The sequence below is a fragment of the Rhinoderma darwinii genome, chromosome 2 (assembly GCF_050947455.1).
Source record: "Rhinoderma darwinii isolate aRhiDar2 chromosome 2, aRhiDar2.hap1, whole genome shotgun sequence".
Taxonomy (NCBI): Eukaryota; Metazoa; Chordata; class Amphibia; order Anura; family Rhinodermatidae; genus Rhinoderma; species Rhinoderma darwinii.
The window spans coordinates 74,129,589-74,155,739 of NC_134688.1; the positions used below are offsets into that span (position 1 = coordinate 74,129,589).

A 26,151-nucleotide genomic window follows, 5' to 3' on the forward strand; every position below is an offset into this window, starting at 1 on the left:
ACACACGACTCTACTTAGGCAGGTCATGGAATATATAGAGGAGAATTATATATATATTTCTCAGTATTAATTTCAATACCAGGCAAAATTGGAGCAAAGACAAGCAGGAGATTAAGAAATGAATTGCTAGGATATCTTTTAGGTTTTTTTTGTGCATTTTGCATGTTTAGTGTTTCTTTAAAGGAGCACTCCAGGAATAACACAACATATGCATTTTGGCCAGAACGTTACGTTAACTAGGCATGAACGTTAATAAATAAATTGGCTATTTACTTGTTTTCTGAATCCGTTTCTTTTGAAACTTTACATGCTACAGGGATTTTTAGATTCAATACCTTTGCCCTGATACTCCATCAACAGACACAGAAACAGCCAGTAGTCCGGACCACAAATGGCCATGAAGAGCAGAACATAGTCTGCTATCTAATTTACTGAGGAATTTGAAGCCCTTGCAGCTTTTCAGATCCATTATTGAATAGATAAGAACTATTTGGGAATTACTTGACTTTTACATTCCTATAGGTTTATCAGAGGTGAACCTACTATTTAAGAATCTCTCAGTCGTGCTATTTCCCTTTGGGACAGGGTATATGCTTTCTGATGTACTGTGTTGTAATTGCATTGATATATCATAATAATCTGTAATTCCAAGGTGGAACCGCATGTGTTCTAACCGGACAGCCATTTGACACTGCCAAGGTGAAAATGCAGACGTTCCCAAATCTGTACAGAGGCCTTATAGACTGTGCGGTGAAGACGTATAAACATGTCGGGTTCAGAGGCTTCTACAAAGGGACCAGTCCAGCTCTTCTTGCAAACATAGCCGAAAACTCTGTTCTCTTTATGAGTTATGGTTTCTGCCAAAGAGTTGTGAGGAGGATTGTGGGTTTAGAGGACAATGCAACACTAAGGTGAGCAGAATAGTTGAGCCAAACATATTATATTGATAAAGGTAACTACATGTATTTCCTATGAGGGCATGCATACATACCACAACGGCATCCTATGCAGCTGCTATATGGGGCCAATGCAAAGCGGGACCCTATCTGAAGATAACCCTATAACTCTTCCCTATGACCTATACAAACCTTCATTCTCTCCACAATCTAACATTGGCAAACCAGTGAGGGGTAGAGACTAAGGGACATGCTTCACTTTACAATTCAAGCACAGGCCCATCCAGTCCCTATAGAGATGGGTATGATGCAGGAGCAGGGCAAGCTGTCTTGGTGTGAAAGGCAAGAGCTTGAGAAGGCACCCCTCCACTTCACTACACCCTCCCCCTCACTACACCCTCCCCCTCACTACACCCTCCCCCTCACGGCACCCTCCCCCTCACTGCACCCTCCCCCTCACTACACCCGCCCCCTCACTACACCCTCACCCTCCCTCTCACTACACCCTCCCCCTCACTACACCGTCCCCCTCACGGCACCCTCCGTCTGTGAAGTTTAACTTGTTTTCCGCCACCCCTTTTCTCACTGCTGGGCTGGTTGGCCACCCTACCACATTTCCTTACCAATGAAATCAAGCCGGTAGCATTATCAGCCAGTTGGATACAGTGTTCAATTGGTTGCACAATTTTTTTTTATAAGGCAAGCTTTGTTTTTTAATCTATAAATTGCCTCCCCCTCCAATGGTGCCCAAGATAGTTTTCTACTCTGTCTACCCCTTGTCCTGTCCATAGTGTGGTAGGGTGAATCTTCAGGGGACCGCAGTTTAGCCCCTAAGGGTGTGGGAGAAAGTGAAAGCTTGGTCTCTATGTAGCTACTGCTCTATCACGTGTATGGCAGGACCGAGAACATTACATAGAAATCCATGTAAGAATGTTTGTCCAGTACTGCAAGACAGTGCGGCAGATTTATTAGATAGCTTAAAACTAGACCTAGACCAATACAGGTAGAAGATGCGCCAAATTTATCACAGTGGTGCCCGCTGTATAATAGATGTGGTGCATTTTGCTAAACATCTTATGCACTTTACTGTACGCCAACACTATCACAATCAATATTTTGCACAATTTTGGCACATTTAGGCCACACCCTTTACTGCTAAGCCACACCTCCTTTCCCATACACTTTTCAAAACTGTCTAAAACACATAATGATCTGGTACAAGGCATGTACGAAATGTGTTTGCCGCAAATTGAGACAGAATTCTGGAGCATTCAGCTAAGTAAATCTCTCTCAGTGTGCTGTCCCTGCCGCCTCCCCCCCCCCCCCCCTCCCCAGCTAAACACGCCAGTATTGTATATGAGTCCTTTAGGTGATCCTACCATTGGGCATATTCAAATTTCTTACAGTCAATATATGTCTCAGCATTGCTCTTGCCCCACAGAATAAAAGCTTGATGAATGCTCCAGTAAGATATTATATTGTGCGGTGACTTGGGTGTATAAGGCTAAATTCACACACGGCAGATTTGCCTCAGAAATTTCTTTGACTGACCCATTCATCTGAATCAGGCTTGCAGAAATTCATGTACATGTTACAGAAATAACTCCATTCAGATGTATGGAAACCCTGACATTTAATTCAGAAACAACTTTATTCAGATGTATGGAAAGGTTTTTTCAGTCGCAGAAAGTTCTGCAATGAATCTGCTGCGTGTGAACGTACCCTAATGCAGGAGCTTATTTATTATTTTCATCCTGATCTGTATATCAGTTTATTATGACGCATTCTTGACATGCTGATCTTCCCGCTATGCTTGATTTACAGCGATCTCCAAAATGCAGCAGCTGGCTCATTTGCTAGCGTTTTTGCCGCGCTGGTTCTGTGTCCGACAGAGCTGGTGAAATGCCGACTCCAAGCCATGCATGAGCTGCAAGTGTCTGGCAAGATAGCACATGGACAAAAGTAAGTTTGAAGTTAAAATAATCAAAACCAAGATATAAAGTTATTACCGGGACTACATAAGTCATTTGGTCTACCATTAGGTGACCTGGCACAGTATAGAACCATAATAATATGATACTCTTTCTTTATATAGCGCTAACATATTCCGAGACCTATCTCTACATAGTAACTTTCTCTTGAAGTTCCTTTTTAGGCCCTATTACACGGGCCCATGATCGGACAAGCGAGTGTTCATGTGAACATTCGTTCCTGATCATTGCCCTGTGTAAACAGGGCAACGATCCGCTGATGAACGAGTAAACATCGGCTGATCTGCTCCTGTATGCAGAGTAAGGGCGGGTTCACACATAGCGGAATTTCACTTAAATTACGCTGCGGACACTCCGCAGCGTTAATCCGCAGCGGAGCCGTTTCTCCATTGACTTTCACTTTAATTTAGCAGTGTTCGTTTACACGATGCGTACAATTCCGCTGCGGAGCATAGGCTGCGGAGCGGAATTTGGTGTCCGCAGCATGCTCTGTCTGTTGCGGAGCAGTGGCGGACTCATGGCGGAATTTCTCCATTGACTTCAATGGAGATTCAAAGTTCCGCAATGAAGTCCGCAGCTGTCATGCACATGTCATGTGTGCTGCGGATGCGTCTTGCTTTTTTAACTTGACATTTCTTCATTCTGGCTGGACCTATGTATTTCTAGGTCTACAGCCAGACTGAGGAAGTCAATGGGGCTCCCGTAATGACGGGAGCGTTGCTAGGAGACGTCAGTAAATAGTCACTGTCCAGGGTGCTGAAAGAGTTAAGCGATCGGCAGTAACTGTTTCTGCACCCGGGACAGTGACTACCGATCTCAATATACATGTATCTGTAAAAAAATATATAAGTTCATACTTACCGAGAACTCCCTGGGTCTGTCTCCAGTCCGGCCTCCCAGGATGACGATTCAGTGTAAGTGACGGCTGCAGCCAATCACAGGCCAAGCACAGGCTGCAGCGGTCACATGGACTGGCGCGTCATCCAGGGAGGTCGGGCTGGATGCCGAAAGAGGGACGCGTCACCAAGACAACGGCCGGTAAGTATGAAAGTCGTTTACTTTCACTAGGGAAAGTGCTGTCCCTTCTCTCTATCCTGCACTGATAGGGAGAAGGGAAGCACTTTTCCCGCAGTCCGCAGCAGCTAGTCCGCATCAATGTACTGCACATTTTGTGCAGATCCGCAGCAGAATCTGCAACGCAGATTCTGTGCGGCATGGATGCGGACAGTTGCGGAGGAATTCCGCCATGTGTGGTCATGCCCTTAAAGATCATCGTTGTCGGCATGATGTAAATGTATGGGGACAAACGATCGAAGTAACGAGCAGTCGTCCCCATACATGAGCAATAAGTGCTCCTTGTGAAAGGAGCAAACGAGCGCCGATCAACCAACGAGTTGTCTCGTTGATCGGTGCTCGTTTTTACGATGCACGTTGGGCCGTGTAATAGGAGCTTTCAAAACATCTGATTGAAATGTTGGTAAGAGTTATATAAAACAGTGTTTTGAGTTCTGCCAATCCTCCTAGCCCCTTCTCAGACTTCTGTCTAGTGCCAATTGGTAAGTAACCTGAGACGGACTGGTTGGTAGGAAAGCACTTTTTTTAACAAAAAAATTTGTTGTTAAGCAGTGTATCCCTAGTAACCAGACTGTCAAACATCACTCTAACCCTAAGGCCTCATGTACACGGCCCACGATTGCGAGCATGGCCGGCCGCAAAATGAAAAGTAGGACATTCTCCATAATTCCCGGCACGGTTCTACGGCACGGACACCTATCGTAGTGATAAGGAAAGATGTCCGCGGCCAAGAGAACTGGGCGGGTCCGTAATTGCGGAACATATTAAGATCCGCAATTACAGAGATTTTCTACGGTCGTGTGCATGGGGCCTAACCCAAATAGTGAGCATCTAGTTACGTCGTTGTTTTTTTTGTAGAATTCCATCTTGCATGTAATATGTCTCCTTGTGTCAGTACAGTGTGGTCAGTGGTGAAAGGCATTGTACAACGTGAAGGTCCCCTGGGCTTCTATCAAGGTCTGACCAGCACAATTTGCAGAGAGATACCAGGATATTTCTTGTTCTTTGGTGGATATGAGTTGAGCAGATCTTTTTTCGCTTCAGGCGGAAAGTCAAAGGATGAGATTGGTATGTACTGGCCATATGTAGGTGTTACACAGATAGAACCATTGGCAGTGTAGAGATCTGCTACATTTTAAGGCCAGGTTCTCACACGCAGTTTTGGCGCAGTTTTTGGCTTGTGTTTTTGAGCCAAACACAGAAGTGGATATAAAAGAAAGGAGATGCATCAGTCAAAAACCGCAAAATTCTGTGTGTGTGATCCTGGCCTGAGGCTTGGATATGTGAACTGAAAATCCAAGTACGGTAACACTTTGGTGGAACTATAAGGCCGGGTCCACATGTAACAGAAAATCTGCAGCAGATTATAGCACCAGCCAAGTGGATAAGAAATCTCATCTACACGCTGCAGAATTTTTCCCTATGGAAATTGACCTGGGTGCAGATTTTAAAATCTGCAGCATTTTAATTTCTGTTGCAGATTTCATGGCTTTCAATGTAAAGGGATTAAATCCGCAATGAAATCTATACCAAAATCTACAATTAAAAATGTTGCCTTTTTTTGTTTTTTTAAATACCATACGGTAACATGAGGTGCACTTTAATCCAGCCTTAAGGGCACAATACAAAGTCAATATCCTGTGGATTAGCGGCGAAATCCGCAAATGGATTTGCAGCAGATTTTTCCATTGTGTGTGCACCTCACCTAAACATTAACGCAAACATGTGAGATCATTCAAATTTTGTATTCACATTTTGTATATTGCTAAACTATATTTTTACTCTCCATCACTGAGTATGTGACAAGTATTAATGAGAGATTAAATCTCACTTTGATTTATATTGATATATACAGACATGAAATGTAAAATGGAACGGTGTATAAGAAAAGTCCATCTAAAAACAGTCAGCAAGCAGGTTAGCTGCTGTTGAGGGAGCTGACCTATGTAGATGTGAGAAATCTTCATAAATTTGTCTTAGGCCTCATGCACACGACCGTAGCCATGTGCACGGCCGGGATTTTCGGGTCGGCCGGCTGCGGACTGTCAGCCGCGGGCCGCCCGCAAATCGTAGGACATGCACATGGCCGGCGTCATTGTTTTCAATGAGCCCGGACCGCAGAAGACGGCCGTAATAGGACATGCCCGTTCTTTCTGCGGTGCGGGTTCCCGGGCCGTGCAAAGACCGCAAAAACTACGGTCGTGTGCATGGCCCCATAGAAATGAATGGGGCCGCAATTCTCCCGTGGATTTTCGGTGGAATTGCGGCCGCAAAAACACGTTCGTGTGAATGTGGCCTTAACGTTATGTCTCACATCTGATGTAACTTTGAAATGAAACTTTTCATGTACAATGTCCTTCCAGTAGATAAAAATCTGTGAATTGCTGAAACCGGAATACCCCATTAACCCTTTCATTGTATGTAATCATGACTTTCAATGCTTGCCGCATCTCGAATGAATGGGTTAGAGATCTTGGTATCGTATTGAAGCTGAGAATCTTAGCTTTATAATTATACTTGGTTCAATATTCGGGGCAAAGCATTTGTTTGAAGTTGGGGAACAGGATGAAAAGTTTTACTTTCTGGTTTTGTGTCTCTGTAAGGCCTCATGCACACAATTACGAGCACGACCGGCCGACGACGGCCACGGGCCGCATTTTCGTGCCGTGCCTGGCATCTGGATCACAGAGATTTTTGGTCTCTTTAGTTCTAGTGAATATGTGAAGACATGTGCATGTAGACATAGGCATAAGTAGCATGTATGAACTGCACATCCTGAAAGTTTCATGTTTTCACACTTTAGCAACAAACATATTTTTATGAATTGTAATACTTTTTTTCCCAAAATGTTGCACTTTGATGCAAAATTGCAGGAAGGCGGCTATGATTGCAAAATGCTAGGTGGCATTTCACAATATGCCAGGTGTCTACTTTCATAAAATACATGTGTATGTGGGTATAATAGACAAAGAGATTGTTGGCAGGCTCAGCTTCAGAGTTGCAGTCAGGAATGATTCTGTTTTTCTAGATACCATTAGGTAATATGTCCTTCACTCCCAAGGTCCAGTTGCCCTGATGATAAGTGGTGGTTGTGGAGGGATTGCACTTTGGATTGCTGTGTATCCTGTGGACTGTATCAAATCCAGGATTCAGGTTCTTTCGATTACAGGAAAACAAGCTGGTTTCATGGGAACTTGCTCAAGAATTGTGAAAAGTGAAGGTATGATGTTTAAATCCACATATTTAACATAGATCACACAGGCAAAAGTTTTTGTACATGATCTCTCCTGGTTAAAACATTCAACCTGCATCCACTGCTAACAGATGCATGAAATCAAGCATACAGCCATGTAACCTCCATAGAAGAGAAAGAGAGGGACCAACGGGCACAGCTACGATCAGGCCTGATATAACAGGCTTTGGAGTGGGGCTTATTTTTCTTCATTCTGATTGCCAGTCGTGTCAGCCTATGGGGAACAGATCAGGTATGTCACTTATTGAGGTGGTTTTGGGGTCCATCAGAGGTATTATGGTTACCCCCTCTTTAACTGAGTGGCATGTGAATTGATGGGAACAGGCTCCATATAATACGAAAAGCAGTGCCTGGACAGGTTTGTCACCCACGAGCCGATACTGCAAATAGGACCATCCAACTCCTCCACTGGGATATTCATCCTCGTTGTTCATGATATATCTTGTTGATACAAATAAAGTTTTTTAATATTTTGTATGTTAAATATTTAATAAAGAGGCCGCTGTGTCTATTATTGTCCATTGTCACTTAGCGTTTGGACTTCTTATTCGGGGGGGGGGGGGGTTGTAAATAGCATGCTACGCACCCCTAATGACTCTATCCAGTCATGAGCAGTAAATTAGACTTAGGATAACAATTTTCCAATAGGACAGATGTTAATTTCCTAGGATCAGCAGCAGCTCAGCCATTATCTCCGTACATACAAATAAATAGACTCCTAACATATATTTGTCACAGGCTAGGTAAAGTTTAGCGAACCAACTTCCCCCCATAATTAATCAGATTGACTGCTCCACAGTAATAATACCATACCGAAGAAAAGATAGAGCTGGTAGTCATATTATATAAGAATAAATCAATTTTATTAAACAAGATAACATACAATTAAAAACACATAGTTGTGAAGACTCTAGTACTAGCACTGTGGTACAAAATGAAGCACGGAAAAAAGACTGAATGGACAGGTATAATGGTATTGGGTGCCAAATAGATATATTACCCACCTAGATACTACAATGTAACATTCCAAAAGTGGATTGTATAATAGTAACCCGCAGTGTCCTTTTAATCTCACAAATTCGCAGGCAAATGCCAAATCAACAAAGGATCACAAGGGGAAACAGGTGGTATCTTAGTAGTGAGCAGTATCCAAAAGCAATCTTACCCATTTATGAAAGGTATCTAAGTGCGTCCGTGCTAGATCGGCCACAGGGAACCCCAACGCGCGTTTCGCAGTAATGGTTGCTTCCTCAGGGGGTACATAAGATCCCAAATGTGTGTGGTCCTTATATAGTGTGTAGAATACATATAGCTGAGTCCACATCGCCGCCGAGACAGAGGTCGGCGCTCGTCCGCTGACGCGGCCGGAAGCGAGGCATGCCCCACATCCGGCCCCACATGCTGTAGCGCACATCCGGAGTCCCGACGCGTCACGGGAACTCCGGACATGCGCAATGCATGTATTGGAGCCGGAGGGGGCCGGGCATCGCCGCAAGCCGCAGCAGACAACGAGCGCACGTCATCCAGGGGGTGAGTGGACTCAGAAAATAAACAAGATCAAGGTCCCAACAGATCGTAAAAGCATATGATATCGTGGCAATCGTTTCTAATAGTTATATCAGTATGGCATACCATGACTAAAGAGCCAAATATCATATAAGTCATTGTCATTTTTGATAATACCATATAATTTAGAAGTAATATATAGAGATACACATATAATAAAAGAAAATATATGTACAAAAAAAATATAAAATATAAGAAAAAGAAAAAATATATATATTTAAATACAATGCATAGACAAAAAATGAATTAAAGTAAATAGAACAATGTGAAAAATAAATATAAATATATGATATGCAAATGCACATACAAAGTATTGCATCTGCATAAATATAGTGACAGAACAAAACCCTCATACATAATAAAGTACATCTAACGGTGTAAATACAGTGATAATTTATTAATCAAAGTGAATTATAGAGTCTATGCATAGAAAAACAAAAAAGATAATTATGTATACCTAAAAGTATGTGTTTGTGATATAGGAGGAAAACTGGAAACTATTTCCAACTTCCCAGAGAGATAAGTGATAATATCTATAAAGAACATATATATATATATATATATATATATATATATATATATATATATATATATAAAAATACAAATCCATATACATCCAAATCACTAGAGACTTAAAATTTATCAATAGATAAATAGATCAAAAGACCGACTTGATATGGCCTCCAGCCTTATTATACTTTAAAAAAAGGGGGGATTAATCGTCATAAAAGGCCACTATTTTCTTTTTAAACAAGGGACACTCAAAAGACACAAAAATACAATGGCGCCATCCAGAGGTAATAGTACATAAATACATAATAGTAGTCATATCAAGGAGAATCACTAATTCTTCTTTTTTTCATAATGTTTTATTCTCCTCATACTTCGAATGGATCGCGTCATACTTCCACCAAACAAGGTAACCAGACACATGGGATCAGAAGAAGGATATCTAAAATTGTAGTTTAAAAAAACATATAATTAATAACACATACTCAGCAGTAGAAATTAGAGGAAAGGGGCGAAGCTTAACGTTTCATTGAGTCCATCTGGTTTCATTGATCCCAGTAGGACAATCCACTTGCACTCTTTTTGTGCAAGTATCTTCTTCACATTGCCCCCTCTGATGCCACAGTGTACTCTCTCGATTCCCCGTATCAATAATGTTTTGGGGCTGCAGCCGTGATATTTTTTAAAGTGTCTTGGTAGTGTCTTTAATAATATAGGGTCATCGATCTCTTTTGCTCCCATAATGTCCCTTACGTGCTCCCTCGTGCGGACCCGCAGTTCTCTGGAGGTGAGTCCTATGTAGACTTTAGGGCATCCACATGTGGCGTAATACACCACATGTGTGGTGCTGCACGAAATATACTCCCTAATTTCGAAGTTCCTTTTTCCATCAACCGTGGAAAAGTCAGTTGCACGGCAAATGTTGGCACATGATTTACAATCCCCACATGGAAAACAACCTTTTCTGGGTCCTCGGGAGCCAAATGGACAGGTTTGTTGTGGTATGTAGTGACTATTAACCAGGAAATCTTTAAGATTTCTTGCTCTCTTTGCAGTCATTAGGGGTCTCTCTGGTAAACCCTGTGCCAACTGTGGTTCGGATCTCAAGATAGGCCAGTGTCTGGTCAGAATGGTTCCCATTGCATCCCATTGCCCATTAAAAGTTGATATAAACCGTACATTCTGATCGCCAGTTTCTCTTAATTTAGATTTAAAGAGATCAGTACGAGGCGTAGATCTAGCTCTCCTGTACCCTCGCTTAATGTTCCTATTACTAATGTTTAAAAGCAGACTAAAGTCCTCTTTGAAGATTTCATCTAGTTGTATGAGCCATGACTGGTCACGGACTCTGAAATCCATAGGGTGCTGAGAGCCAGCAGCTGTGAAGAACACAGAGATAGTAATTACAAATAAATAGACTCCTAACATATATTTGTCACAGGCTAGGTAAAGTTTAGCGAACCAACTTCCCCCCATAATTAATCAGATTGACTGCTCCACAGTAATAATACCATACCGAAGAAAAGATAGAGCTGGTAGTCATATTATATAAGAATAAATCAATTTTATTAAACAAGATAACATACAATTAAAAACACATAGTTGTGAAGACTCTAGTACTAGCACTGTGGTACAAAATGAAGCACGGAAAAAAGACTGAATGGACAGGTATAATGGTATTGGGTGCCAAATAGATATATTACCCACCTAGATACTACAATGTAACATTCCAAAAGTGGATTGTATAATAGTAACCCGCAGTGTCCTTTTAATCTCACAAATTCGCAGGCAAATGCCAAATCAATATCAATTGAATGACAACTCACTCAATATCAAGTTGACGTATAAACATCATGTACATCGAGTGGAATTCCTAGATATACAGATTTTTACAGACACCCGGGGTTTTTTACATACAGATGTCTTCCGTAAAACCACATCGGTCAATGCCCTACTGCATGCTTCATCAGCCCACACTCCATCCACTATCAAAGCCATCCCGGTTGGTCAGTTTCTCAGGATGAAGCGGATCTGTTCCTCAGAGACTCTATTTGAGAAGCAGTCGGCTGACCTTACCTCTAGATTTAAAGAAAGGGGATATAGTAATAGGAACATTAAGCGAGGGTACAGGAGAGCTAGATCTACGCCTCGTACTGATCTCTTTAAATCTAAATTAAGAGAAACTGGCGATCAGAATGTACGGTTTATATCAACTTTTAATGGGCAATGGGATGCAATGGGAACCATTCTGACCAGACACTGGCCTATCTTGAGATCCGAACCACAGTTGGCACAGGGTTTACCAGAGAGACCCCTAATGACTGCAAAGAGAGCAAGAAATCTTAAAGATTTCCTGGTTAATAGTCACTACATACCACAACAAACCTGTCCATTTGGCTCCCGAGGACCCAGAAAAGGTTGTTTTCCATGTGGGGATTGTAAATCATGTGCCAACATTTGCCGTGCAACTGACTTTTCCACGGTTGATGGAAAAAGGAACTTCGAAATTAGGGAGTATATTTCGTGCAGCACCACACATGTGGTGTATTACGCCACATGTGGATGCCCTAAAGTCTACATAGGACTCACCTCCAGAGAACTGCGGGTCCGCACGAGGGAGCACGTAAGGGACATTATGGGAGCAAAAGAGATCGATGACCCTATATTATTAAAGACACTACCAAGACACTTTAAAAAATATCACGGCTGCAGCCCCAAAACATTATTCATACGGGGAATCGAGAGAGTACACTGTGGCATCAGAGGGGGCAATGTGAAGAAGATACTTGCACAAAAAGAGTGCAAGTGGATTGTCCTACTGGGATCAATGAAACCAGATGGACTCAATGAAACGTTAAGCTTCGCCCCTTTCCTCTAATTTCTACTGCTGAGTATGTGTTATTAATTATATGTTTTTTTAAACTACAATTTTAGATATCCTTCTTCTGATCCCATGTGTCTGGTTACCTTGTTTGGTGGAAGTATGACGCGATCCATTCGAAGTATGAGGAGAATAAAACATTATGAAAAAAAGAAGAATTAGTGATTCTCCTTGATATGACTACTATTATGTATTTATGTACTATTACCTCTGGATGGCGCCATTGTATTTTTGTGTCTTTTGAGTGTCCCTTGTTTAAAAAGAAAATAGTGGCCTTTTATGACGATTAATCCCCCCTTTTTTTAAAGTATAATAAGGCTGGAGGCCATATCAAGTCGGTCTTTTGATCTATTTATCTATTGATAAATTTTAAGTCTCTAGTGATTTGGATGTATATGGATTTGTATTTTTATATATATATATATATATATATATATATATATATATATATATATATATATATATATATGTTCTTTATAGATATTATCACTTATCTCTCTGGGAAGTTGGAAATAGTTTCCAGTTTTCCTCCTATATCACAAACACACACTTTTAGGTATACATAATTATCTTTTTTGTTTTTCTATGCATAGACTCTATAATTCACTTTGATTAATAAATTATCACTGTATTTACACCGTTAGATGTACTTTATTATGTATGAGGGTTTTGTTCTGTCACTATATTTATGCAGATGCAATACTTTGTATGTGCATTTGCATATCATATATTTATATTTATTTTTCACATTGTTCTATTTACTTTAATTCATTTTTTGTCTATGCATTGTATTTAAATATATATATTTTTTCTTTTTCTTATATTTTATATTTTTTTTGTACATATATTTTCTTTTATTATATGTGTATCTCTATATATTACTTCTAAATTATATGGTATTATCAAAAATGACAATGACTTATATGATATTTGGCTCTTTAGTCATGGTATGCCATACTGATATAACTATTAGAAACGATTGCCACGATATCATATGCTTTTACGATCTGTTGGGACCTTGATCTTGTTTATTTTCTGAGTCCACTCACCCCCTGGATGACGTGCGCTCGTTGTCTGCTGCAGCTTGCGGCGATGCCCGGCCCCCTCCGGCTCCAATACATGCATTGCGCATGTCCGGAGTTCCCGTGACGCGTCGGGACTCCGGATGTGCGCTACAGCATGTGGGGCCGGATGTGGGGCATGCCTCGCTTCCGGCCGCGTCAGCGGACGAGCGCCGACCTCTGTCTCGGCGGCGATGTGGACTCAGCTATATGTATTCTACACACTATATAAGGACCACACACATTTGGGATCTTATGTACCCCCTGAGGAAGCAACCATTACTGCGAAACGCGCGTTGGGGTTCCCTGTGGCCGATCTAGCACGGACGCACTTAGATACCTTTCATAAATGGGTAAGATTGCTTTTGGATACTGCTCACTACTAAGATACCACCTGTTTCCCCTTGTGATCCTTTGTTGATTTGGCATTTGCCTGCGAATTTGTGAGATTAAAAGGACACTGCGGGTTACTATTATACAATCCACTTTTGGAATGTTACATTGTAGTATCTAGGTGGGTAATATATCTATTTGGCACCCAATACCATTATACCTGTCCATTCAGTCTTTTTTCCGTGCTTCATTTTGTACCACAGTGCTAGTACTAGAGTCTTCACAACTATGTGTTTTTAATTGTATGTTATCTTGTTTAATAAAATTGATTTATTCTTATATAATATGACTACCAGCTCTATCTTTTCTTCGGTATGGTATTATCTCCGTACAACCTGACATGAACTTCATGGACTGGTTTTGTTTGGCCAAGAATCTACTAACAAATTGGAGATCAGTGGGAAGATTAAGATTAAACATTCAACAAACTTCTGAAGTGTCATGTGACATGTCAGAAGTTTTGATTGGTGGGTGTCCGAGCACTGAGACCCGCACCAATCGCTAAAACAAAGCGGCATAAAGTCTATGGGCCCGTACACCGCTACATCGGCTTTTCCGAGAATAGCTGAACAGAAACTAAGCGGCTCAGCGCTCACATGAGCACTTCTGCTGCTTTTCTTTTAGCGATTGGTGGGGATCTCACTGCTCGAACCCCCACCGATCAAAACTTCTATAATGTCTATGACATGTCAGAAGTTTGTTGAGTTTGTTGAACGTTTATTTACCTTTAAACACTTTTCCTTACGCCACCTCTTGGCCGGCGTATATTACAACATAAATATTTTGCACACAAAAAAATGTCTGACACCGTTAATAAATCTGGTGCATTTTTTTGGCTCCTCTAAGCCCTTTTTATAGACACATTTTAAAACTGTCAACAAAGGTGCAAAAATTGTCTGAAACACATAATAAATTTGGTGCATGGAATGTATGTCAGTTTTTGGCGCAATTTTGCCTATTAAATCTCTCCCAGTGTGTGTAATGCTGGGCATTGTCTGTAGTGGTGTAAAGCTCACCTCCATTGGACAAAGTCTGGCATATGCCAGGAGAATACTTCATGCCCAAATATGTAGTTCCAAATCTTGGAGGCTATAAACACCTTTGTATCAAAAAATTAAATAAAACATATATATATTATATATTTTGCAATTAGGTTTAATAAAAGATTAAGCTTTGAAAAGAATTCAGCTTAAGGGCTTATTCAGACGAAAGTATAATACGTCCGTTCTATATGCGTGATTTTCACGCGCGTCGCACGGACCTATGTCCGTGATTTTCACACAGCGTATGTCTGCTGCGTGAAACGCACGACATGTCCTATATTTGGCCGTTTTTCGCGTTGCACGCACCCATTGAAGTCAATGGGTGCGTGAAACCGCGCACGGCACACGGACGCACTTCCGTGTGCCGCGCGTGGTGCGCGCTACAGTAGTCAAAGCTATGAATGGAAACAGAAAAACAGAGTGTCATAATGATGCCGGCTGCGCGAAAACACACGGACCTTTTGTGGATTTTTGCGCGCGCAAAACGCACACGCTCGTGTGAATCCGGTCTAATGGTGTGTTCAGGAGAGGAGAGAGAGGGGATGGAGATGAGCCGACAGTGAGCTTGTCTGACAGAATTGACTACCAAAGCATCCAGCACAGCTAGCAATGTATTGGAATACATACAAGCTGCTGAAGTCAAATGGAGCAAAAATTTTAATTATAAACAAATACAAAATGTTTTTTTAGCACATATTATATACAATTCAATAATGAAAATAAAGGATGCAAAGTCTATAACCTGTCAGCAAAATCATCCTGTCGTAACAGCTTCATTGACAGGTCTCTCTCTATACACAAATACATAGAGACCTGTAAGTCATGCTGAGCTGGGCATTGTAAAATAAAACAAAATAGGATTAGGCACCTGTTAGGGTATGTGCACACACACTAATTACGTCCGTAATTGACGGACGTATTTCGGCCGCAAGTCCCGGACCGAACCCACTGCAGGGAGCCGGGCTCCTAGCATCATAGCTATGTACGACGCTAGGAGTCCCTGCCTCGCTGCAGGACAACTGTCCCGTACTGTAATCATGTTTTCAGTACGGGACAGTAGTTCCACGGAGAGGCAGGGACTCCTAGCATCGTACATAAGTATGATGCTAGGAGCCCGGCTCCCTGCACTGAGTTCGGTCCGGGACTTGCGGCCGAAATACGTCCGTCCATTACTGACGTAATTAGTGCGTGTGCACATACCCTTTTACTGCACAGGGTTAAAACAGCATGATCAGGCTGACTGGTTCTTCTGGGCTCTAGATGGCGCTGTTCACCTTATATTTTGAACTTTAACTTTTCCATATGTCATTCATCCAAGGTAACAATTCTCAAGGTGTAAGGAAATAATAATAATCGTGCAAGCAAGGACAAAACCAATACCAAGAACTTGTGTTACAATGCTAAATCACTTGTGCTACATTTTCAGTAAGAATCAGAACCAGTTTTAGACCTCTGATGTTTTTTTTTTTTGTGTTTTTTTAAATGTTGCTTGTCAGAGGGAATGTATTGAGAATCTTATATTTAACCATACAATACTAATAAGAGAGACATTTTAGAAATATTTTGGATTTAAAGGGGTTCTCCGCTTTGGACAATCCCTACTTATTAGAAGGGTCTCTTGACAATAAGCTGATCACAAAGTGTCCGCTTGCTTGGACCCCCAGCGATCAGCTGTAATCTGTGGGGAAACCTGACAGTAAGTGTTCTATTTTTATACAGCGCCACCACAGGGGAAATGAAGCATTGTACAGTGCCCATTCAAATCAATGGGCTGGCTCTATAATACAAGACAAACCCTCCAAAGCGAGAGACGCTCTTTGTAACTGCTCTACACTGTGACCAAGAGATGGAGATCCTGAACAGAAGACCTTCCCCCTCTGTTAACCTAGAATTCCCTAACAGGATATATGAAAATAGGTTTTCTAAACTAGACAACCCCCTTAAATATTATTAATAAATCTTGAGTTTATACAATTGAATGATTAATGATATCAGTGTCCAGCCAAAATGATTGATAATTAACCCACAATTACATATTTGTTACACAAGGCATATTAAACTGTATGTAATTTAAATGAATAGTTGCATTAAAACATGTTCTTGACTTTAGCAATCACTGTGCTGGCATCAAAAAAAGGGCGTAGAAGAACGTGGTTACATCAACCCAGTTGTCTTGCCAGAGATGTAGGGCATATATTACTATATATGACTTGACAACAGGCTAGACCTAATGTAGATTGTAATTCTCCATTTTAAAGTGTACCTATCATTCCAAGTGCGTTTTTAGAAAATGTTTGTACATGCCCTCATCATTTCCCACGTAGACTACTGTAACCTCCTTCTCTGTGGCCTCCCATCTAAGGGTATGTGCACACTCACTAATTACGTCCGTAATTGACGGACGTATTTCGGCCGCAAGTCCCGGACCGAACACAGTGCAAGGAGCCGGGCTCCTAGCATCATACTTATGTACGATGCTAGAAGTCCCTGCCTCGCTGCAGGACAACTGTCCCGTACTGAAAACATTATTACACTCCAATCCACCCTCAACTCAGCTGCCTGATTAATCCACCTCTCCCCTCGTTTCACCTCTGCCTCACCCCTCTGCTAACCATTGCCCAGCGAATTTAGTTCAAAATATAAACCCCTTCTTGACCGTTCAATTTCTAAGCAGGAAATGTTAATAACAGCTCCTGTTCTTAGATAAGCCTCCTGAGTACAGCTGGGATTGATGTAGACCGCTTAACCCATTGATCGCCATGATCTGCGATCAAAGGTACGGTACCTCCCCCTTTCGATCGCAAAACACCGAGTTTCCCATGGACTGAATCAGGCATTGCTGTTTTTTGGTCACCTCGCTTCCCCCAAAAAAATGGAATAAAAAGTGATTAAAAAGTTGTATGTACCCCAAAAAGAACTACAGCCCCCAAGCAAAAACACAAGCCCTTACACCGCTCCGATGCAAAACAAATTATTTTTACAAATTGTTTTTCTTTGTAAAAGTAGAACATCATAAAAAAAACTAGATAAATTTGGTATTGCCGTAATCGTATTGACATGCAGAATAAAGTGAACATGCCGTCTGTACCGCGTAGTAAACGCTGCAAATACGAAACCCAAAAAACCATGGAGGAATTGCTGTTTTTTTTCCATTCCGCCAAAGTTGTTTTTTTCAGAGTTGCGGTACGTCATATGGTACATTAAATGGTGTCATTAAAAAGTAGAACTCATCCCACAAAAAACAACCCCTTATACAGGCTATGTCGACAGAAAAAAAAAAATGATGGCTCTTGGAATGCGACAATGAAAAAAACCTAAAGTTGGCTTTGTTTCAGAGGGGTTAAATAACTGCCTCTGGGATATCGACCCATTATGAACTCATCTTTTTATCTTACACACAAGGGGGCACATTTAAAAATGCATTATTTTGGCTTCATTTTAACGTCAGAACAGAATTCACCTTGTATACTGCATAAGGGTATGTTCACACATGCACGTCCGTTACGGCTGAAATTACGGAGCTGTTTTCAGGCGAAAACAGCTCCTGACTTTCAGACGTAATGGCATGTGCAGGCGTTTTTCGCAGCGTCCATTACGGACTTAATTGGAGCTGTTTTCCTATGGAGTCAATGGAAAACGGCTCCAATTACGTCCCAAGAAGTGACAGGCACTTCTTTGACGCGGGCATCTTTTTTACGCGCCGTCTTTTGACAGCGGTGCGTAAAAAAAATGACCGTCTGCACAGTACATCGTAAAACCCATTCAAATGAATGGGCAGATGTTTGCCGACGCTTTCAAGCAGTATTATCAGCCGTAATTCCAGGCGTAAAACGCCTGATTTACGTCCGTAAATAGTGCGTGTGAACATACCCTAATAATTGAAATGTTGCAAAATAAATGGAATTTCTACTATGTTCACGCAGTTTTTTGACGAGTTTTTTGACGTGGAAACCGCACCGCAAAACTCGTCAAAAACGGCCCTGAAATGCCTGCCATTGATTTCAATGGGAGGCGGGGGCGGTTTTCTCCCGCGAGCAGTAAAACCGCCTCTGACCTCCAATTGGCATCAATGGGAGGGAGAGAAAGTGTATTTCGCTGCGTTTTATGCCCGTGGCGCTCAACGGCCGCGGGTGAAAAACGCAGCGAAAATCGGCGTGTAAGAAGAGGCAGAAATTCCGCCTGCAAAAAACTCAGTGGGAACATAGCCTCGGGGTATGTTCATTCGCAGTGTTTTCAGGCGTATTTTGGGGCGTTTACGCCTCGAAAAACGCCTGAAAATACGGAAGCTGAACGCCTACAAACATCTGCCCATTGAAATCAATGGGAAAAACAGCATTTAGTTCATACGGGGCGTCTTTTTACGCCTCTGTTTAAAAAAACGGAGCGTAAAAAGATGCTCCGTAATAAGAAGTAGCATGTCACTTCTTGAGGCATTTTTTGGAGCTGATTTTCCGTTGAGCACTGAAAAATGCCCCAAAAAACGCCTCAAAAACCACCTGAAAAGAAGCCTCAAAAGAAGCTCCAAATTTCATTTTCAGCTTCAAAAACGCCTTAGGCTGAGTTCACACGACCTATTTTCAGGCGTAAACGAGGCGTATTATGCCTCGTTTTACGCCTGAAAATAGGGCTACAATACGTCGGCAAACATCTGCCCATTCATTAGAATGTGTTTGCCGACGTACTGTGCAGACGACCTGTCATTTACACGTCGTCGTTTGACAGCTGTCAAACGACGACGCGTAAATGGACTGCCTCGGCAAAGAAGTGCAGGACACTTCTTTGGACGTAATTTGAGCTGTTCTTCATTGAACTCAATGAAGCACAGCTCAAGATTTACGAGCGTCTCAGACGGCTCGCAAAATGCGAGGAGGAGCATTTACGTGTGAAGCGAGGCAGCTGTTAACAGTCTGTCTTTTCACACGTAAATGCCTCTCATCGTGTGAACATACCCTGAAAATCAGAGGCTGCTTTCTCTGAAATCAGCTCCATATTTTCAGACGTTTTTTGTTACGCGTGTGAACATACCCTAAGGCTGGGTTCACACAGAGTTTTTTGACGAGTTTTTGGACGCGGAAACCGCGCCACAAAACTCGTCAAAAATGGCCTGAAAATGCCTCCCATTGATTTCAATGGGAGGCGGAGGCGTCTTTTTCAAGCGAGTCTCCAAAAAAGTCTTCAAAATCTGCATTAATTTGTTCATCAGATCTTTGCGTCTCAGATTTGTGAAGACCCTGAGGTGTTTATACATATGCAATTATATAAATATTTTTTTCTTTTCTTGCAGGGATATTGGCGTTGTATTCGGGGCTTAAGCCTACAATGATTCGTGCATTCCCAGCCAATGGAGCTTTGTTCCTCGCCTATGAGTATAGCAGGAAGCTAATGATGCAGCAGGTTGACTCATGTTGACCTTCAGTTCACCTTGTCTGCAGGACTACTCATCATCTCAGGGCTAAGTGACAATTATGCGCACAATGAACATTTTACTGATCATGTCACTCATGTGACACATGACAACTGGTACACAATACCCATTGAGTACTTATTTAGCATACAATATACTGTTTATGGTTAAGCAGGACATATAGGTATGCTATGACATTGACACATGAAGCTAAATTATATAATGGGACCCCACGTGGTAGCATACCTGTTAGGGCGGGTTCACACATGGCGGAATTTCACTTAAATTCCGCTGCGGACACTCCGCAGCGTTAATCCGCAGCGGAGCCGTTTCTCCATTGACTTTCACTTTAATTTAGCAGTGTTCGTTTACACGATGCGTACAATTCCGCTGCGGAGCATAGGCTGCGGAGCGGAATTTGGTGTCCGCAGCATGCTCTGTCTGTTGCGGAGCAGTGGCGGACTCATGGCGGAATTTCTCCATTGACTTCAATGGAGATTCAAAGTTCCGCAATGAAGTCCGCAGCTGTCATGCACATGTCATGTGTGCTGCGGATGCGTCTTGCTTTTTTAACTTGACATTTCTTCATTCTGGCTGGACCTATGTATTTCTAGGTCTACAGCCAGACTGAGGAAGTCAATGGGGCTCCCGTAATGACGGGAGCGTTGCTAGGAGACGTCAGTAAATAGTCACTGTCCAGGGTGCTGAAAGAGTTAAGCGATCGGCAGTAACTGTTTCTGCACCCGGGACAGTGACTACCGATCTCAATATACATGTATCTGTAAAAAAATATATAAGTTCATACTTACCGAGAACTCCCTGGGTCTGTCTCCAGTCCGGCCTCCCAGGATGACGATTCAGTGTAAGTGACGGCTGCAGCCAATCACAGGCCAAGCACAGGCTGCAGCGGTCACATGGACTGGCGCGTCATCCAGGGAGGTCGGGCTGGATGCCGAAAGAGGGACGCGTCACCAAGACAACGGCCGGTAAGTATGAAAGTCGTTTACTTTCACTAGGGAAAGTGCTGTCCCTTCTCTCTATCCTGCACTGATAGGGAGAAGGGAAGCACTTTTCCCGCAGTCCGCAGCAGCTAGTCCGCATCAATGTACTGCACATTTTGTGCAGATCCGCAGCAGAATCTGCAACGCAGATTCTGTGCGGCATGGATGCGGACAGTTGCGGAGGAATTCCGCCATGTGTGGTCATGCCCTTAGGGTATGTTCACACGAGGGCGTCCGTAACGGCTGAAATTACGGGGATGTTTCAGCCTGAAAACATCCCCGTAATTTCAGCCGTAACGGCATGTGCAGGCGCTTGAACGCCGCGTCCAGTACGGACGTAATTGGCGCTGCTATTCATTGGAGTCAATGAATAATAGCTCCAATAACGCCCAAAGAAGTGACAGGTCACTTCTTTGACGCGGGCGTCTATTTACGCGCCGTCATTTGACAGCGGCGCGTAAATTACGCCTCGTGTGAACAGACAAACGTCTGCCCATTGCTTTCAATGGGCAGATGTTTGTCAGTGCTATTGAGGCGCTATTTTCGGACGTAATTCGGGGCAAAAACGCCCGAATTACGTCCGTAAATAGGCCGTGTGAACATACCCTTATTATGCCCACTTCCAAAAATGATCCACCATTGGTATACCATGATTTCAGAAGAAGAATGTAACGGAATGGTAGCATGACTTTTATAAACATGTGGGTTTATTTAGGATGTCATATAAAAAAACCTATGAAGGTTCTCAAAAAACTTGTAAGCTACATAAAGGTCTCAGGACTTCTCATCTGGCCATCATAATACCAGAGGGATTGCCCAAGAAAGATCAGATTTGTACTTTAAAACATGATAGGGAAAGAACCTCAGTAGACCAAATGCAAAGCAAATCAAAGCAGCAAGGTCACAACAAGCCAAAATGAGGATAAAAATGTGTGACCTGACATAATAATATGAGATATTGATACTATATCATACACAACGAAGCCACTGTAGGATTTCAGACATTGTCTTCACTCATGAGACCTTCATACTTTATGCTCTGATGCAATCGTAAAGCTTCTCACCACCTTTCCCCGCACATCATTGCGAGCGAGAACATGGTTCAGAAGGGAGACACAAAATTGACTATTCCTAATTGTGGAACCATAAAAAAAAAAGACATGTAGGGTCATTCTGATTGCATCTATCTACAAATATGTTCTGGGTGGAAATGCTCTACTTAGCAGTAGTAATGATCTCCCACTAGGCTGCACGAAACAGTTGTTTTTTTTCCATTGTTGTCCATGTAGACCTGCTCGCCAATGTGAAAATGAAAAATATTCAGGTCCAACATTTATATCCAAAAATGTACATAGTTTATTGGAAAGGAAAATCCAATGTTACAGAAATCCATCTAAATGTATTTAAAAAAAACATCGGATTATTAATGCAGCTTGAAATGGGGGATGTCATGGTGTGAATGCTGCTTTTCCTATTTTCTGCTGCTACACAGTGCCAGTCCAAATAGCTGAGGAATGTCTGACAGTCTGGTTGCTAGGGATACACTGCCCAACAACCATAGTCTTTTCACCCCATCCCTAGCAACCCGTCTGTCTCAGATTATTCAGGTCTTAGGCCCCATGCACATGACCGTATATTTCATCCGTAATTACAGACCCATTCATTTCTATTGGCCACAGACACCTTTCAGTATTTTTACTGATGGGTGTTCATGCTTAAAAAATGATAGAACCTGTCCTATTCTTGTCCGTAATTACATCACGGACTCTCCCATAGAAGCCTATGGGCGCTTCCGTAAATACGATGTGCATCCGTAAACCGTCCGTATTTATGGAAACGTTGCTATGCAACATGTTGGTGAGATCATTTGCAGCCTCCCTTTTTTTTTTTTACGGATCCGTATATAAGGATGAAATACGAATGTAATACGGACTGTATTTACGTACACCCATCCGTATATACGGATGAAATGTGGATGACTACGGATCCGTATTTACGGACAGTATTTACAGATAGATGAAAATACAGTCGTGTGCATGGGGCCTGAGGCCGGCAGTGGACATCCGGCTGTATTTACGGGCTGTGCTCCCATTATAAAGTATGGGTCCGTAAAATAAAAAAATAGGACATGTCCTATTTTTTTCTGAAAGTTTCTACAGCATGGACACCTTCCCGTAAATATATGGGAAGGTTTCCGTCGGACATAGAAACGAATGGGCCAGTAATTACGGTCCATAATTACGGGCGATTTTACAGTCGTGTGCATGGGGTCTGAATCTGAAGGCAGAATTATCAGTAACTGAGGGAAGAGAATGTAGAAGAAGTCCTTGCAGGACTTAAAGCTGACCTGTCAGTATAATATGCTGCCTTAGTTATGGTGCAGCATATTAGTCGTTCAGGTCCGTAGGGTTAATAGAGCAAACAGCATAAAATAACCTGTCCCCCAGCCTCCTCCTCACATTTGAATGACATCAGCTGATATATAAACATGTATACAGAGGCGCAATAACTCAACGGAACTGAAACTAAAAGGCCAGATAGGAGTATATAAAGCAGTATTAATATAATAGAATCCTTGAGAAAATAAAGTTGAATATTTTCATCAAGTAACATTACAAAACCATTACGGACTGTATAATATATGCAGTTGGATACTGAAGAAAAGTATCTTACATTAAGGCTGGACTCACACGCGGTCATTGCGTCCGTAATTGACGGACGTATTTCGGCCGCAAGTCCCGGACCGAACACAGTGCAGGGAGCCGGGCTCCTAGCATCATACTTATGTACGATGCTAGGAGTCCCTGCCTCGCTGCAGGACAACTGTCCCGTACTGTAATCATGTTTTCAGTACGGGACAGTAGTTCCGGCTGAAAATACAGGGGCTGAACAACTCCAAACATCTGCCCATTGATTTCAATCGTAAAAACGGCGTTCCGTTCCCACGGGGAAATTTTTACGTGGCCATTTTTAAAAACGGCGCGTAAAAAAACGCCCTGTAAAAAAGAAGTGCATATCACTTCTTCAGCCGTTTTTGGAGCCATTTTTCATTTTCTTAATAGAAAAACAGCTTCAAAAACGGCCGCAAAAAACGCTTGATTCATAAAAAATGGCTGAAAATCAGAGGCTGTTTTCCCTTGAAAAGAGCTCCGTATTTTACAGCCGTTTTTTGTTTAGCGTGTGAACAAGAGTAGCAATGTTCTCCAGTAATTCATCAAGAGGATCCTGAAATATCGTGCTAAGTATTGAAGCGTAAATATGGCTTTCAGGCAAAAATATTGCTAATTAGGGAAAACAGGACAATATGTAAGGCTACATGCACACTAATATTTAGGTTCTGTTCCGTCACAATTTTGCATTCCCCGATTGGCAGAATAGCATTGTTTGCTGCACTATTCTATCCAGTAAAAGTAAACAATAAATTAAAAACAAAACAATAAATGGAAAACTAACAGACCCTATTTAATTTATAGGATTTGTAGGGATTAATCATATCAGTCATGACTCATGACTAAAAACGGAAGTTATGACACCAGTTTGAACAGTGCCTTTTTCGTATTTTGCATAGCAAAACTTAAATAACGGAAAACATTATTTCTGCCACTAGTTGGCGTTAAGAGTATTGAATCAGTCTATGTGTTGTAACAGCAGCCACTTAACAGCATTCCATGTGATTATGCATGGTATTGCAGTACATTACTAACAATGGTGCGTATACTATGCAAAGTGACAGCATCCCAAGTGTTAAATGACTAATTAGTATCAATGTTTATTAGTCCAATACAGATCTATGAGATACCATACTAGTAATTTTGGTCAAATCCTGTTTACATGCTCTGCTTACATGTATAAGCAGCTTAATCCTGACAGTCTTGGTGTGTCAATAATCACATTCCCTTTATAACTATGTAAGTCAAACATTTTTAACAAACATTTTTTCTATATTAGCTTTCCAACCTTGGTGTGCCTGATGTGGTCCAAGGGCCAATAGTTGAACATTACATGGCTTTCAACTGGTAACATGTACCATTCTGTTTTATATGTGTGCTGTGCTTGAATGTAGTATAAGGGTATGTGCACACGTGAACTGTCTTTTACGTCTGAAAAGACAGACTGTTTTCAGGAGAAAACAGCTGCCTCGTTTCAGACGTAAAAGCTCCTCGCATTATGCGAGGCGTCTGTGACGCTCGTAAATCTTGAGCTGCTCTTCATTGACTTCAATGAAGAACGGCTCAAATTACGTTGCAAAGAAGTGTCCTGCACTTCTTTGCCGAGGCAGTCAATTTACGCGTCGTCGTTTGACAGCTGTCAAACGACGACGCTTAAATTACAGGTCGTCTGCACAGTACGTCGGCAAACACATTCAAATAAATGGGCAGATGTTTGCCGACGTATTGTAGCCCTATTTTCAGGCGTAAATCGAGGCATAATACGCCTCGTTTATGCCTGAAAATAGGTCGTGTGAACCCAGCCTGACTGTTTTCATACCATATTTATGTCGGTGAAGTCATCCGAGCCTAAAGCTCTTGACTGTAGCAGCCTGCTGTGTCTGATGAAGCACATTTCTCCCCAACATAGAGCATGCAACTGCACAGCAACCCACAAGGCCCACAGGGGCCCATAAGGCCACCCCCCCCCCCCCCCCCCATAGTGCAAAAGATTCCTCTGGATGTCAGGAGAAGGAGACGAGGCATGCTGTACTCCAGTCATCCAGGTAGACGGCTGTGCTGCCACTTACTCCATGTTGGTAGAGAAGAGTACTGCAACTTTGGGGAAGGAAACAGCCATAGAAGAGTGCTATAGTCAACAGTATTGTTATTAATATACAAAATGTCTTTAGTCTTTGAATAGAATATGACAAATATTCTAGCTAGTTATATGGATTATACATCCATGTAAATAGGATATTCCAACCTTCACAGCTTTCCAAATTTATAGAGACCTCACTTATATTGGATGTTGATACTGCCAGTATTATTGCATTGACTGTTTATGAATCAATTGTATAAAAAGGCGTAAAGACGGGCCATTCATTACTTTATAGATTGTAACTGATGAACATGTTTGAAGCTTTAAGA

The 26,151-nt window shown here is 42.0% G+C and overlaps 1 protein-coding gene across 2 annotated transcripts in view; it reads left to right on the plus strand.

Annotated features, from left to right (window-relative positions):
• The window catches only part of LOC142742222 (mitochondrial ornithine transporter 1-like), a 46,168-nt gene extending 25,728 nt beyond the window's left edge, over positions 1 to 20,440 (plus strand). For both annotated transcript variants that reach the window (XM_075851756.1, XM_075851755.1), the window contains 5 exons: positions 653 to 911; positions 2,721 to 2,858; positions 4,857 to 5,029; positions 7,023 to 7,181; positions 19,953 to 20,440. In XM_075851756.1, coding sequence (XP_075707871.1) covers positions 653 to 911; positions 2,721 to 2,858; positions 4,857 to 5,029; positions 7,023 to 7,181; positions 19,953 to 20,077 — 854 coding nt within the window. In that variant the 3' untranslated portion in view covers positions 20,078 to 20,440. The remainder of the gene's footprint in view (positions 1 to 652; positions 912 to 2,720; positions 2,859 to 4,856; positions 5,030 to 7,022; positions 7,182 to 19,952) is intronic.
• Positions 20,441 to 26,151: the final 5,711 nt, after the last annotated feature.